This window comes from Diabrotica virgifera, chromosome 5, assembly GCF_917563875.1.
Source record: "Diabrotica virgifera virgifera chromosome 5, PGI_DIABVI_V3a".
NCBI classification, from domain to species: domain Eukaryota; kingdom Metazoa; phylum Arthropoda; class Insecta; order Coleoptera; family Chrysomelidae; genus Diabrotica; species Diabrotica virgifera.
This window is the reverse complement of record NC_065447.1, coordinates 215,854,947-215,870,715: the sequence shown is the minus strand read 5'-3', so window position 1 is coordinate 215,870,715 and position 15,769 is coordinate 215,854,947. Positions and strand designations below refer to the sequence as shown.

General features: G+C 34.7%; 1 protein-coding gene across 50 annotated transcripts in view; it reads left to right on the top strand.

Moving 5' to 3' along the window:
* Positions 1-15,769, top strand: part of LOC114334985 (mucin-5AC-like) — a 159,161-nt gene that overhangs the window by 134,510 nt on the left and 8,882 nt on the right. For all 50 annotated transcript variants that reach the window (XM_050650619.1, XM_050650637.1, XM_050650659.1 and 47 more), the window contains 7 exons: positions 639-953; positions 1,016-1,156; positions 2,192-2,484; positions 3,422-3,568; positions 6,457-6,576; positions 6,748-7,012; positions 8,182-8,319. In XM_050650619.1, the coding sequence (XP_050506576.1) occupies positions 639-953; positions 1,016-1,156; positions 2,192-2,484; positions 3,422-3,568; positions 6,457-6,576; positions 6,748-7,012; positions 8,182-8,319 (1,419 nt within the window). The remainder of the gene's footprint in view (positions 1-638; positions 954-1,015; positions 1,157-2,191; positions 2,485-3,421; positions 3,569-6,456; positions 6,577-6,747; positions 7,013-8,181; positions 8,320-15,769) is intronic.

Below are 15,769 nucleotides of genomic sequence, written 5' to 3'. Positions count from 1 at the left end.
AAAGTAGGTGGTACTGTTAGTTCTCTTCAGTTGTTTACCATAAGCTGTTACTAGTCGTACTTCCGGTTTTATTGGCGTCTTACTGATAATCATCAGCTTTGATAATCATCAGCTTGGTCTTTGCGGTGTTTAGCTTGAGTCCATATTCATGACACGTTGTGGTAATCCTATTAATTAGATGTTGAAGTGCTTCCTAATTGCTTGCAATTAACACATTTTCATACAATATTGAACATTATCCACTACTTTATTAAAAACAAACTCAGAATAGATGTTAAATATTAGTGGAGACAAAATGCAGCCCTGCCTTACTCCTCTTCGTATTTGAAGTTCTTCAGAAGTGTCCCGTCCAATCCTGATATTTGCACGTTGATGTTAGTAAATATTTTTAATAATGCGTAGGACTTTATCATCAATACCCACCTGCTGAAGAATGGCAATCATTTCAGTATGTTTTACTCGATCAAAGGCATTTTTCAATTCAATGAAACACATATAAACCGGATGTCCGACATCTCCGCATCTCTGAGTTTTGGTCATCTATTTGAATATATTTAATTTATGTATTTATTGGAATTTAAAAAAATGTTGCTTACATATTGCAGTATTGATTATTATTTCGTTATTTCCATTTTTAGGATACGTCAAAGAAATTGACACCAACAGCAGCTGTTGTCCAATCATCAACTACGTTTGCAAGAAAGACAGGTGTCCAGTCATCGAACCCTGCCCACCATTCTACTCCATTAAGGTAGAAGAAGGTAAATGCTGTCCAACCTACTCTTGCGAAGCGCCAGAAAAATGTATCGTTGAAACTGGATTCACATCTGCCGCTGAAGGTGGTGAACGTCCATTGACCGATTTGGAGAAACAAAAACTGCTCAAGAACGCTAATGACACCTGGAACGACGGACCCTGCAGAACTTGCAAATGTCTACACAATGAAAATAACAGTAAGTTGTAGATTAGTATTAAAAATACTTTAACATTTAATTTATTGATAATTGTTTTTTAGACGCCTACATTGCATCTTGCTCCAAGACCAATTGTCCCATCATGGAACAGAGTTCAGACTTCGATGATTACGAATTAGTACCTGAATACGTCTACCAACAATGTTGTCCTACTTACAGAAGGGTTGCTTGCAAATACAACGGTAAGGCTGGTTTATTTTTCTGTAAAATATTATAGCTACAATGCTAATAATGATAATAACTGGGGGAGAAACTATTAACATAAGATATGTAGATGACACAACGATTCTTGCTGAAAGTATCGAAGATCTTCAATTCCTTGAAAGAAATTCAAACTCAGCATTTATGAAACTTAGATCTATACTGTGCAATTCTCAGCTGAATTTTCAACTAAGAATCAAGTTTCTAAAATGTTATGTGTATCCTGTCTTACTATATGGATGTGAAACCTGGATGAAGGTTAATTTGATGAACAAATTAGAACCTTTGAGATGTAGCCATATTGTATAATGCCCAAAATATCATGTGTTCAACGAATTTCAAACATAGAAGTCTTAAACATAATAGGTCAAGGCGAAGGTGACTTGACGAAGATGATAAAAAAAGAGAAAAGTTAAATATCTGGAGCATACATATAATGACAGGTAGCAAATACTGGATACTGCAATTAATACTCATCGAAAAGGTCGAGGGAAAAAGAGAAATTGGTAGGAAGAAATATTTATGGCTCCGAAACCTTCATCAATGGACTGGCTTATCAGCGGAGAGATGAGAGAACAACGCCAGAGAACTGGCGCAAGATCGAGAACAATATCGGCAAATAAGCTACCGACACCTAGAATTTGAGCACGGTACTCAAATGAATACTCCAATGAGTAGCGGTATTCCACTACTCACTGGAAAAGGGCAGCCACGGACAGACAGATATGAAAAGGATTTGGGGAAGGCCTATGTCCAAAGTTAGATAGAAATGGGCTAAAGAAGAAGAAGAAGACTCAAATGAAAAAGACCAGGTATCAGTTTATCTTTTATTTCAAGTGTCCTTGCCGCTTTCTGAGTATCGGTGTTGAAAATATTCAGAGAACATCCCTCGTTCGTAGAGGCCGCGCCTGATAAAAAACTGACAACAATTCCCATAGCTTATTATTATTATATTCTCTATTACTCTTATTATCAATCTTTATTGCTGTTTGTTAATTGAAAATTTTTACTTTTAGGTAAAGTACAAGAAGTAGGAGACAATTGGTTTATGGAAGGTGACTACTGTACCTCCATCATGTGTGTCAAATCTGATGCCGGATATATTCAGAAACAGAACCAAGTCAAACATTGTGAAGTCAATTGTGATTATGGATTTGAATACGTAGCACCAACTGTGGAATCCAAAGAATGTTGCGGATACTGCAAACAAATCGCTTGCGTTGTTGAAGGAACCATATACGAAATTGGAGAAGAATGGTCATCTCCAGATGCTTGCACCAAATATGTTTGTACAGATGTTGAAGGTTTGGTGAGTATTTTTCAATAATCAAATATTTTGTCAAAAGTAAATAACTATTTTCAATTTCGTTGCAACACGAAACTACAGCCGCATCATATTCTAGTTCAACCAGAGAGTGCAACAAGCATCTCTTCCGGTTTCGAAACTTATTAGTCTCTCATCAGGAGGCACATATGCTGCTCTCTCTGACCCAACTAGGACAAACCCCGGCGTGCAGTCACGGATTGCAACGAACGAAATGGCATGGATGCCCTAGCGGCAATTGCTAGCAAAAGACTAAGTTTTCAATCTAATAGAACATAAAATAACACTAAAAATATTACCCTACATCCCACCAGATTAAAAACAATGGGAACCTTCTCTGGTTACACGTCTGAGGCTTCTAAAATTTGCAAGCCATAACGGATGCTGAGACTAAAGAAGATGAGGGAATTTTACAATTTATAATTCACATCCCATCTGCTCAGCGCGGTAAAGTTCCAACGTTGGTGATGTAGAGGGATTTGTTGTGATGTAAAGTAATATGTTTAGTGTTATTTTATGTGCTATTAGATTGAAAACTTGGTCAAATATTTTGTGTTTAAGTGAAAGACAGATTGCTTCATTTCGGCTTAGAGATGATCAATAACATAGGCGTAACCAGGGGGGTTTTGGGGGTTATAACTCCCCATTTGAATGTACTTTGAGCTCTCTCTATACGCTTAAAGTAGACGGAATATGACTGCATATTGTAGAGTCCCTTTCTTCTTTTTTATTCGTCGTCGCCTTGGCTTATAAACTCTAAAAGGCAGAGATAAAGGATGTAACCAAAAGTTGCCATAAATTTTTTGCTATAAATTTAATTCAAAAGTGAGTCAGACATAGGTCTAGAACATTGTTAATTATAGTTTAATTATTTGTGACTGTCTGTCTTTATCTATCTCTAATATTATCTGTCTCTTTTTAGATTCAAGTTAGAGCTCAACTTACCAACTGTCCAGTAATATCCCAAGAAGATGCCAAAAACTTTGTTATTCAAGACGAGATTGTCAAAGGACACTGTTGTCCCAAACACGTGAAGACAGCTTGCAAAGTCGATGGCAATATTGTTAAGGTAAGAAATATGTTAATACATTAGTTATAGTAATAATATAATCAATAAATCTTAGTAAGATTGCTAGCTTTTTTAAAAACTCGTACACACTACGAAGGGTATATCAGGTGTACGTTATACCTAAAATAAAAACAACAGCTTAAAAAATGTCCAAGTATTTGCTTCAACAGGGAAGTTTAACGATGATCTTTTTCTTCGTGTGCTTTATCCTTTGAGGGCATTGGCGATCATCATGGTCCATTCTACTCTGGCTGCGGCAGTTCTGAAGTGTTCTGTTGTTGTGTTTAAATTTTTCAACCAGAACGTGCATCATCTCCCGCGTTCCATTGTTCCTTCCACTTTTCCTTGTATAACCAAATCATCAACTCAAATTTTTCATTTCTTAGTATATGACCAAAGTAGCTCATTTTTCTTTCCTTTAAAGTATGAGTATTTCTTTTTCTTTTTTATCTTTCTTATTGTTTCTATTTTTATTACGTGTTATATTCATGATATTTTCCACATTCGTGGATAACACCACATCTCAAAATAGGCAAGTTTTTTTTCAGATGCGTCCGTAATTATCCATGCTTCAACTCCATATGAAAGGACAGAGAATACTTAGTATCTCAATACGCTAGTTCTAAGATATATTCCCAGTTTTACATTGCACAATGCTGCTTCCATCTTATTGAAAGAGCTGCTGGCAATCCCAATGCGTCGGTTGACTTAAAGGCTGTAGGTCATAATGTTCATTTAGCTCACATCCCAAGTATTTTTATCTGGATACTTTCTCTAAAACTTTGCCTTGAACGTAGATTGTATCGTCTTAGATATTGTTCTTACTGACAATCCTGAGTTTTCAGAGGCAGAGTACCATACCTCTATCAGTACTACTTAGTGCGGTCAATCAAAATTTGCAGTTCTTCTCTGTTGCCCGCAAAGAATTGTATCGTCTGAATATCAGATTTACTAGTATTTCATTTGTTGATATTCCTTCATTGGTGTCTTTTAGTGCCTCATTAACCATCTCTTCTGAGCAGATATTAAAAACTAGAGCGGATAGAACACATCCTCGCCGTACTTTACGTACATATTTTTAGGCCTACTTCTATTATGGCTTTCTATAAATATACGGGGTGTCATATCGGCTGACGCCGCATCTCCACACTTAACCGCCATCTATTTCTATCCTGGGCATCTTCCTCTTCCAAATCTCGGTGTTCCATGGCCTTCCTTATCGTGTCATTCCAGGATAGTCTTGGTCTTCCCCTTTTCTTGCTACCTGGGGGTTTCCATTTCAGGAGTTTCTTTGGCCATCGTTGGTCGTCCATTCTAAGTAAGTAACCGAACCATTTTAGACTTCTTCTCTCGAGCCTGTCTACCGCTGTATCGTGTGCCAGCATCCTTCCTCTTATTTCTTCGTTACGTACTCTGTCCAATCGGGAGATTCCAGCACTTCTAAGTATGTAGTCCATTTCCACAGCATTGATCCTTCTTCTGGACTCTGCTGTTAATGTCCACACTTCGCTTCCATACATTAGCATCGATTCCACAGATGACTTCCCTATTCTTAATTTTGTAGTTCTTATCCCACCACACGGAATTCAAGCACAGAAGGTAGGAATACTACCGTCCTACTTTGTTCAACTCGTCTTTGGATTTCTTTGTTGCCTAGGCCTTCTCTGTTTATTACAGCTCCCAGATATTTGAATTCTTCCACCTGTTTAACTGATGTGTTCTCTGTTATTAGGATTTCAAAGTGGGCGTCAGAATTCCCGACTATATATTCTGTTTTTTCTATATTTATATTTAATCCCCATTTTTAGGCTGAATACAGGCTGGTTAACATGAATTCCACGTCATACAAATCTTGTGCCAGTACTGCTTGATCGTCAGCAAAGTGAATGTTAAACAGGCAGTCATCTCCGACCATGATTCCCATCAGTCCACAACTTCTTTTCCATTCTTTTAAAGCGACTTCCAAGTATATGTTAAATAGCAACGGTGATAAGCTACACCCTTGCTTCAGTCCTTTTTCTATTTTTATTCCTTCAGATAGTTGTGTGCCAATCTTGACATATCCTACATTATCGCTGTACAATGATTTGATAATATGTATAATAGCCGGACTCACTTTCATTTCAGCAAGGGCATGCCACAACTTGTTTTTACGGACGGAGTCATATGCCTTTTCCAAGTCTATAAAGGCAATGTGAGTTTCTTCATTTACACTCGTCCTATTCTCTATAAGTTGTTGGCTATTATGGCTTTCTGATACCGATATAAATTTGTAATGATTCTCACATCCTGATGATCTATTTCTGTGTTCCGTAATGTGTTTCCAAGCCTTCTGTATTGTACTTTGTCGAAGGCTTTCTCTAATGTCAACTAGACATATGAATACGTCACAGTTGGCATGTCAAAAATATTCTATGAGTGTTTATATATGAGTGTCAAAGCCTTTTCTAAATACCAGTTGGTTTCCTGTTATTATATCGTCTAGTTTGTTGTAGACACATTTAGGTATATATGGATTCTTGGATAAAAACCCAAGATCAGAGGCCTAGCCCTGCATCAATTTTAAATGTATTATATTGTTTGTCAACAATTGCTCTTCTATGAGGTTTTTATACCTACAACGAAGTTCTGATGATGGAATTTTGCTATGCCGAGAGTAGTTAGCTGATTTTAATAAATACTTTACACACTATCAGCCTTTGAAAACATACACCTGTTGCCATTTTGACACTTATATATCAAACGCAAGAAGACTTTTAGAACATGGTTCATCAAGCTGATCGTTCTATATTCTTCACTTTTGGCATTTAGATTGGCCATATTTTTTGTTTCTGCTTATATTTCTCTTTTTTTTTTTCTTTATAGTTATTATTTTTTATTGTTAATAGGTTGGAGAAACATGGCCCTCAGCAGATGATAAATGCAAGAGCTACAAATGTAACGAAAAAGGAGAACAAGAACTTGTCCTTCAAGAATCCGTCCAGTTCTGCAAGACTGAATGTGCAAAGGTAAATTTTTACTCTTATTCTAATTGTTAAATCTGAAAAAAATATATTTTATCTAGCCTGCTGGGCTACTAGTATTCTGCTTCTGCTGTAGTTTTCAACTACAACTACAATACAAAGTTAGGATTAATGCGTCAATTGATACATTTTTCACGTTTTTTTTTTTCGTTTTAGGGTTGGGAATATAAACCATCTGAAACAAAATGCTGCGGTGAATGTGTCCAAGTATCATGTGTCATTGAGGACGAAGTCTGGCTAGAAGGTCAAACCTGGAAATCAGACGATAACTGTACAACATTCAGTTGTGAAAAATTGGGAGACCAATACTCGATTACAAGTCAGCAGGAATCTTGCCCACCGTTGGATAGTTCTTGCGAACCTAAAAATATATATGTACAGGGATGCTGTCAATACTGCAACAGTAGTGGATCAGCACTAAGTAAGTATAAGAGAGATCAGTTACCAGTAATCTGTTATCGTTAATAGTTTTGATTATTTATTCTTACGATGTCTATAAGTATATAAGTAAAAGATCCGATAGAACTGCTAATAGTATATAAATTATACAAAACTGCTTTGGAATTAGAAAACATGTACATATACCTACGTTAAGTGAAATGATATGACCCCAAAGAAATTTATGGATAGGGGAATAGGAGAAGAATATACCTAGTATTGTATGTTGGGCTGCGACAGAGAGATGCGCTAGCGTGTGCCCTTTTGAACATAGCTCTGGAAAAGGCGGTCAAAGATGCCCGATTAGATAACAGAGGAAATATTTTTAATAAATCATCCCAAATTTTGGAATATGCAGATGATGTGGACCAAGTTGCCTGAACAACACGAAATGTAAACCACCGCTAGAAGAAATGTAAACCACTTTCTCAAATTCCTCAAAAAATATGGGCCTGTAAGTAAATGAGGAGAAAACTAGGATGATGGCATCAACATCCAACAATAGAGCCAAAAAAAGTGGTGGACAAATTCAGATACTTAGGCTCCATAATTACCAAGGAGAGCGTCATGACGGAAGAAATCAAGCGAAGGATAATCCTAGCAAAAAAATGCTATTTTGGACTGAGTATACATATGAGAAACAGAAACTTAAGCCAAAAAACAACAATAACCATATACAAAAACCTTGTAAAATCAGTGTTGACATATAGATCGGAGACATGGAGCCATCTCCAAGTATGGCAATTATCCAAGTATGGCAAATATGGAATATTCGGTGGCAACTGTGAGAATGGTATTTGGAGGAAGACTAATATGGGCAGGAGATCTAGCAAGATCACATCAGAACAACCCTCCTAGAAGAACCCTTATGTCCCAATCTGTGGGAAGTAGAAATAAAGGTAGGCCAAAACTCGTAAGGTTGGCAATAGATAGAAATGATTGGCGTAATAGACCTGGGAAGGTCGAGGCTCTTTTACAGGGCTGTAGCACCATTAATGATGATGATGATTTACAAACTTTTACAAATATACAACGAAAAAAGATGAATAAAACGAAACAAAAAATTTAATTGATGCCACTTCTTCCAAAATAATATTGTCTGTCAGAATAATCACCCCATACATACTCTAACCTATTTTTTTTTAATTTCAGCACAATGTATGGCCCTTCCAGTTCCCGAAAAACTAACAATTGGACTATTGAAATACTCTGAATGTTCTAATGTCAACCCGATCAAGAACTTCACAGAATGTGTTGGTAGTTGTGAATCTGCAACCAGCTTCAATCCAAGTAAGTTTTCTTATGATTTTTGTTCATTATAAAGTTTAGTTTGGTGAAAATCACACAACTTCACAAAACTTCAAGTTGGATTGACAGTTTTAGTTTTGGAATCAGACGCATATGCTCTCAAACTTTTACTTTAGTTGCCTTTAACAGCTCTCAATGTGAAGACTTAATTATAACCTAGCCCACGTACCTCGTGGGAGTCATATAGTGCCCCAGAGCCTTATCCATAGGGATTGTATCCATCCTTTGGATTTCATAATTATTTATTTTACTATGTAAGACATTTGGTCAACATTTAAAGGGTTTTAACCTTTGTATTTTTGGGTGGCTCAGCATCTTAAGCTTGTAACACTGGTGATGCTGTTTTTAGTGAGTGAAAACGTTCTATGATATTTGTGGCCCCTTTTAAGGGTTTTTAAATAAATATACCTTTTACTAAGAAATTTTTTTTTATTAAATTTACATTATCAAACATTATCTGGAAGTACATCAGTATGTAGGAAAAGTAATTTGGTATGAACCCCATTTGTTTTTTATATGAATCTTTGATCTTTCGTCTTTCATCTTTCTTTGATGATAACTTTATTTATGTATTCGCTATTTTTTTTAAATATCTGGATTAAATTTAGAGTTAAAGATACGATGAGAAAAATAACTAATTTCTCCGTCTTCTTCTTGTTGTGTAGACATAGCTGTCTATTTTTTCAATGGGCCTTCAGTAAGTTGTCAATCCATCATTTTCGTGGTCTTCCTACTGGGAAACCTTCTCTCAGCGTCCTTACTACTATATTTGTTGTAATTCGGCTTATATGTTCGTTCAATTTTACTCTTCTGTTTCTTACCCAATTATTAATGTTCTCCACTTTGAATCTCCGTCATATATATGTACTTCGAACTTTGTCCCATAATCTCTTACCATCGATTTTTTGAAGTTTTCATCTCTGCTCTTTCTAGCATTCTTTTTGTCCTCTCTGTGTCAGTTCGTGCTTCTGCCGCGTATGTCATTATTGGTCTGATGACTGTTTTGCAAATTCTGCCTTTCATTTCTTTTCCGATATTTTTATTTCTCCATATTATTTCACTCAGGCAACCAGTGGCTCCGTTTGCTCTATTCACTTAATTATCCACTTCTGTTTCAAGCTTTCCGTAGCTAGATAGTATGACGCCTACATATTTAAACTCCATCACTTGTTCTATTATTTGACCCTCCAGCTCCAATTTACATCTTATTGAACTTATACTGTTATAACCATGCATTTTGTCTTTCTTGAAGAAATTAACATGTTAAATTTTCTGGCGGTTATTGTATTTGACGCGATAAAAACCTTCAATAAGATGCTGTTTGAAGTGATTACAACGTGTGAAAGATATGAGGTTTGTTCCAACACGGCCCAGAACCCGTCCATGAACGATCACCGTCCTGCGCAATACCATGGAACGTATTAATTCGTTCCCATGGAACCCATGGAACGTTAATTATCTAGTAACGAAACGATAATCTGACGGTTCTTGGTCGTGTTGAAACAAACCTATGACTTTATTAGCTCTAAAACACTAAATTAAACAGTAAAATGAGTCCGTTACACTTTGAACTGTCTAAAGTTTGATAAACACGACACGAACCACTTTGAAGAGATACAATGCACGCTAAAAGGGGTTGTTTCATCCATAATGACTTGGCCGTGGTGACTTGACGAATGCTTTGCGAACCTTTCTGGGCGACTGCTTCTTGGCGACTGCCGTTATCGTATGATGATATATGGATATATCGGTATAAAACTACCACATTGCCACGTCATAAAAAAAGGCAAAAATAAAAGAAGAAGAGGGCATAAACAGTTATATTAAATTGGTGCAACATACGTTGTAAAGCATGTTCAATTTGAGAGATTAGTATTGTATCGTCAGCATAGCAGATTATTTTAAGTTGTTTTTCTTTCATTTGGTTTCCTTTTTTAGTTCTTAGTTTTTTATTATTTCATCAATGATCAGGTTGAACAACAGAGGACTTAGGGAATCTCGCTGTCTTATCCCTTTGCCAGCTTCACTTAGGTCAGTTAGTTCTCAGTGCCGGATTAACCAATAGGCAAAGTAGGCAGTTGCCTGGGGACCTCGGCCCCAAAGGGGGCCTCGCACGGCCCAAAATGGAAAAATAATAATTAGATTTAAATAAAAATTATAAATCATATTATGTTGAAAAAATCAAATATCGCGCAATACTATAAAATTATAAAATTGATGGTGGACGTATACCTAAAATTACATTACAATGCATACTTTTGTTCATATAAAAAGCCTATTTTGTGAGAATAAGTTGCTAATGAATGCCGTTTGCTAGAAGGAACAGTACTGCCTATCAGTCTGCACGGTTTCTTAGAAAAGTAGTAAGAGCAAGAGCAACAAATAAGTTAGTGCCCACTCCCTACCGTCTCCTTCATTACCCATGCCGTTCGCTACATACCAGGAAAATACAATGGTTTCCAGGCTCATTTATCTAAAATTAACAAACTTCTAATTTAAAAGCAACTTACATTTTTTGTGCTGCACACTCGCTTTAGTCGGTGCTAAAAGTTGCGTTGGACCCATTGGAGCAATATCGTATTTTGAATTTGTTCAGTCCGTGTATAATGTTTTTTCAGCCTCTACCCACCGTTAGTTGGGAAGCTACGATCAAATGCTTAAATGAAACTCACCTACGTGATCCCATTGGCCACGATCTAAACCTTGTCCTTAAAAGAACAAGCAGCACTAAATGGACTGCAAGGGCTGATGCAACCAGAGCTTTGTCTAAAGGTTACAACGCCTTCAAATCTGCTCTTCATACTCTTACTGAAGACCCTAATCAGAAAGCTGAAACAGTTCGTGAGGCTAAGTGTTTGTTGAAAGAAATGTCAAAACAGAAACATTTTTAGAACTCATCAACGCTGTCAGTAAATCATTACAGAGAGAAGAGATTGAACTTGAAACTGCAGTTCAGCTTCTAAAATTACTTTTGAAGTTCTTAAAATCCCAAAGAGATAATTTTGCTTACTACGAGCAGAAGTTCTGCGATCTACAATACTCTGAATATACCGACGAGAGTAAACAAACGCGAGCAAGAAAACTACATTTTGATGAAGCTAAATGCCAATGAAGTTTTTCTACAGGGTGGACAAAAGTTAAAGGTTGTAACGAATCTACCAATTTCGGATAAGCTGATTATTGAGCTGAGTCGTCAGTTGACAGCGTACAAGTCAGTAACTCAGTATTTGGTATTTTGTGTGTTTTTCCAAAACTGAATGATACTCAGACAAAGAAGTGTACTTCAAAACTACGTGAAAGCTGTACTGATGATATTGAACCTGAAATTTAAGATGAACTACTGCAGTTCAAATATTTTATAGACCATCTTCAGGATTTGTAGCGAAAACAATTTATTCCTGCTTTATAGTCTCTTTGGGTTATTTTTATGAGAACAAATTCGAATCGAAGTTTCGACATTTTTCAGTAGTTTATAAGATTTATCTTACGCTAATTATTACAAATGCAACAGACGAACGGTCTTTCCAAAATGAAAATTATTAAAAACTGTTACCGTTAGACAGTGGCACAAAATATACCAGCATTTCTCTCAATTATGGCTATTGAGAATGATGTGCAAGAAAATTTGGAAGTAGAAGATATTTTACGTAGAACTCAAACTATATTTAATCCAAAATTATTTATATGTAATTACATAGTTATGTAATAAATTATTTATATGTAATTACATAGTTATGTAATAAGTAATGGCATATCATTCAACGAGCATGTGATGATGGGTATTACTCACGACGATGAAGTTTGCGACACGAGCCGAAGGCGAGTGTCGTTATTCATCAGAGTGAGTAATAGTCACTACATGTGAGTATAATACTATGCTTTTTCTACGACCTTTTTTTCATTATTAGGAAAATTATTAGGTATACTTTAAAATGAATCGTTCGTTTATGGATAACTATGACAAAAAAAAAGACTAAAATAATTTTTATTGCAAAATTTAATCAAAATTATATAAATAGTTTCTTGTCTATGTATTTCTTTTTTTCTTTAAGCAACACGTTTTACAAAATGAAACAAAAATTTTAAGTTTAAATCTACAAAATGTCCACTAATATTAATATATCAAAGAGATGCCGCTCGGAGATGGAGCAGTTATCAGGGGGTTTTGGAGGGAAAAGATAAAAGTTTCTTGAGGGGCCTCCTAGCTTGGGTTGCCTAGGGGCCTTAAGATTCTTAATCCGGCACTGTTAGTTCTTCTTCTACTTTCACATTTATTTTGTTGTTCTGGTTGATATTTTCGATCGTTTTAATTATTGATACAATAAATGGATAACGTCCTCTAATTTGAACCTGTCAAATGTCTTTTTAAGGTTCACAAAACTACATAAATATGCCGGTTTGTTGTATTTTGATGATTTCTCTTGAACTTGCCTTGTTATAAATATAGCGTCGGTTCATAATACATATTCCCGACCTAAAACCATGTTGTAATTCTGCTAGTGTTATAATTAGGGGAGCACATATAGATTTTCACTTCGGAAAAAATCAAAGAAGATAGAACTTTTTGTAATTTCATTGAGAAATGTTTAACAGGTTCACTGTCCAGGTTTTGAGTGGAAATTGCTCATAAGTCCAGTTATGTTTTTGTAAAAATTGATGTCTTCTGGCTTTAAATAAACAAATAATGTTGTAAAATATATAAATATGTAATTAAAAAATATTTGTTTTGCAGCATACCACATATGGACTGTGGACTCTATAGAGCAAAAATGACCAAAAGTTGTCTCGTGAGTCCACAGACCATATGTGGTATGTGCGTACTTTCCTCATTTTATCCATTTTTTCCCTGTATCAAATAAGTAATGGCATAGAAAACTCATCAATTACGATAAACTTAGGTCGTCTTTATGTTGTAAGACAACAAAATAGGTGAAATTAGCTACCAATTCGCAAGACCTTGACCTGGTACAAAAAAGTTGCTGTCGATGTTCTGTTTGGAGTGGGTATCATAAATACAGTTTATTTGTTCAATAAATTAAATCAGCAAAATAAATGTACAATATTGCAGGCCCAAATGAGTATTGTGAAAAATCTTTTGGGTATAAACGTTGTTCAGACACCTGCAATACCTCGTCACAAGTACAGCATTTTCTTAAACCGCTGGATAGAAAAGATGGAAAATTTACTAGACGTAGGTGTGCCGGATGCTATAATGAATTTCGTCAAAAAGGAGAAACATCAGCAACTGCCACTAATAAAGCCAAAAGAGTTTCACAAATATGCAACATCTGTACCAAACCGTATTGTCTACAATATTTCCAAAAAGTACATTGAACATATAACTTTTTTTCATACTTTTCTTTTAATACATATACTTTTTCTTTTTCAATAAATATTAACTTTTCATTATATTGTATATTATTATTTTATCTTACATATCCATTTTTTAGTTCGCTAAAAGTGAAAACGCAATAAAATATAGGTGATTAGTTTCGATATTACATTTATCGCAATTACGATAAAATTACACATTTTTTCTCTTTGTCCCAACACTATTTATAATATGTGGGATATGTTCTGTCCAGTTCACGTCTAATAAAGGCCATTCTCCTCACGTCCACTTTTATAAACAACCTGAAAATTGTATCTACGAACAGACCACATATGGTCTGTGAACTGGTAGTGCTTTTAGTCCACAGACCATATGTGGTCTGTGGACAGTGAACCTGTTAATAAACAACATATCAAATAGTTCTACTCGAGAAGTGGGTGCTTCGTTTTTTATTAAACAAATGAACTGCTAAATTAGATGTTTTATAAATAACTCCGAAAATATAAATTTTAGAGAAAACTGACTTGACCATTGAAAAATTCAGAAAATTTTACAAAAAAAAACATGTATAAAGATTTTTCTAAAATTGAATCTGTAGCTTCTATAATTTTTTATTTATATCACTAAAGTAACCCTTCTCACAAACATTGGCGCACTGTAAACTATCGTACGGAGAAGTGCAGGGTTGAGTTATTTTAACGTAATTCTTTAACTAATCGATCAAATGAAATTTTACAAATTGGACATAAAAGAAGAATAATTAAGCTATCTTATGGTTATAATAAAAAGAAATAAAATGTATGGGTATAAGTACGGTGTTGGCGGAAAGTGAGACTTACATGAATTTTGTTTAAAAAGATTTAAAATTTCAAAAATTTATTTCAAATGATACGACGTCTCAAAAAATGTAATTTTTGAAAACTTCGTAGTTGTACGGAATTACCCCCACTTCAAGATAGTATTACTCAAGTTTGGACAGATTTATTACAGTTTTATAGGTACTCTTTTAAAGCTTATGATGTAGTCTTTACAATTCACTAAATTATTTTACTTTAGATATGAAATAAACTATTTCTTTTTGAGAAAATTAAGAAAGATAACAAAAATGTAACACAAAAACCGAAAATTACCAGCTAAAAAATGTTTATACAAAGTCATCAAAACTTTTTTCTGTAAAACTTACCTAAAATACATTTAATAATAAGCTTCAACAATAATAAATGTTGCAACAATAATAAATAAAACAGTATGTCTGCGTGACTTAATACCTATTAATAACTTTTTTATTATCAGTTTACGAAAAAAAGTTATTCTTTATAAAATACTCTGCATGGTATGTATTCTAAGATACAGTCATCAGATATCAAATTTTACTAATTTTATAGGAGGTATGTCAAAAAATATGAATTTCACTTAAGGGTAAAGTACTGTCACGGTCCCAGGCCGGCCCTGTCAACGCCAGAACTTTCTGGCGCCGAAGTGTCTGAAACCCTGTTCGTCGGCGAGACAGCTGTTTACGAACGTATCGGCATATCTAGAAGGTCACCTAATACACCTTTCTTTTGTTGCTTTGTAAATAATAGATATCTTTCGATTTTTTCTGGAAATCAGTAGATTAATTTTTATAACTATATAAAGAGACATTTTTTGAAATTAGAGTTAGTTATAAATTTGTAGTCGTCGGTCGAGTAACATTTTTCGATGTTCGGACGCGAAATAAATGTAAATGTAAATGGTACATATTAGACATTTAGATAAATTGTTGTTTTAGTGTAATCTTTAATAAAGCCGTGGTTATTTTGTAACGAATAAAAATAATGTAGTATTTTAATGTTAAGTTTGTAAATTAGTGTTATTAAAGGATATAAATTCAGTGTTCTTTATTTCTTTAAGTGTAAGTTATTAAAAATAAATAAAGTCAATTAAATTAAACTTAGTGCCTAAAAACATAAACAATAAAATAGTAGAGTCAACCACGTAAAAAGACAATTACGCCACAAATGGTGCAGAAGTGAGGATACTTGAAATACATAAATTTAACATAAATTTTCGGTTTAAATAGAGTGTGGAATTTTTAAAAATAAATAAAATATAAATCGT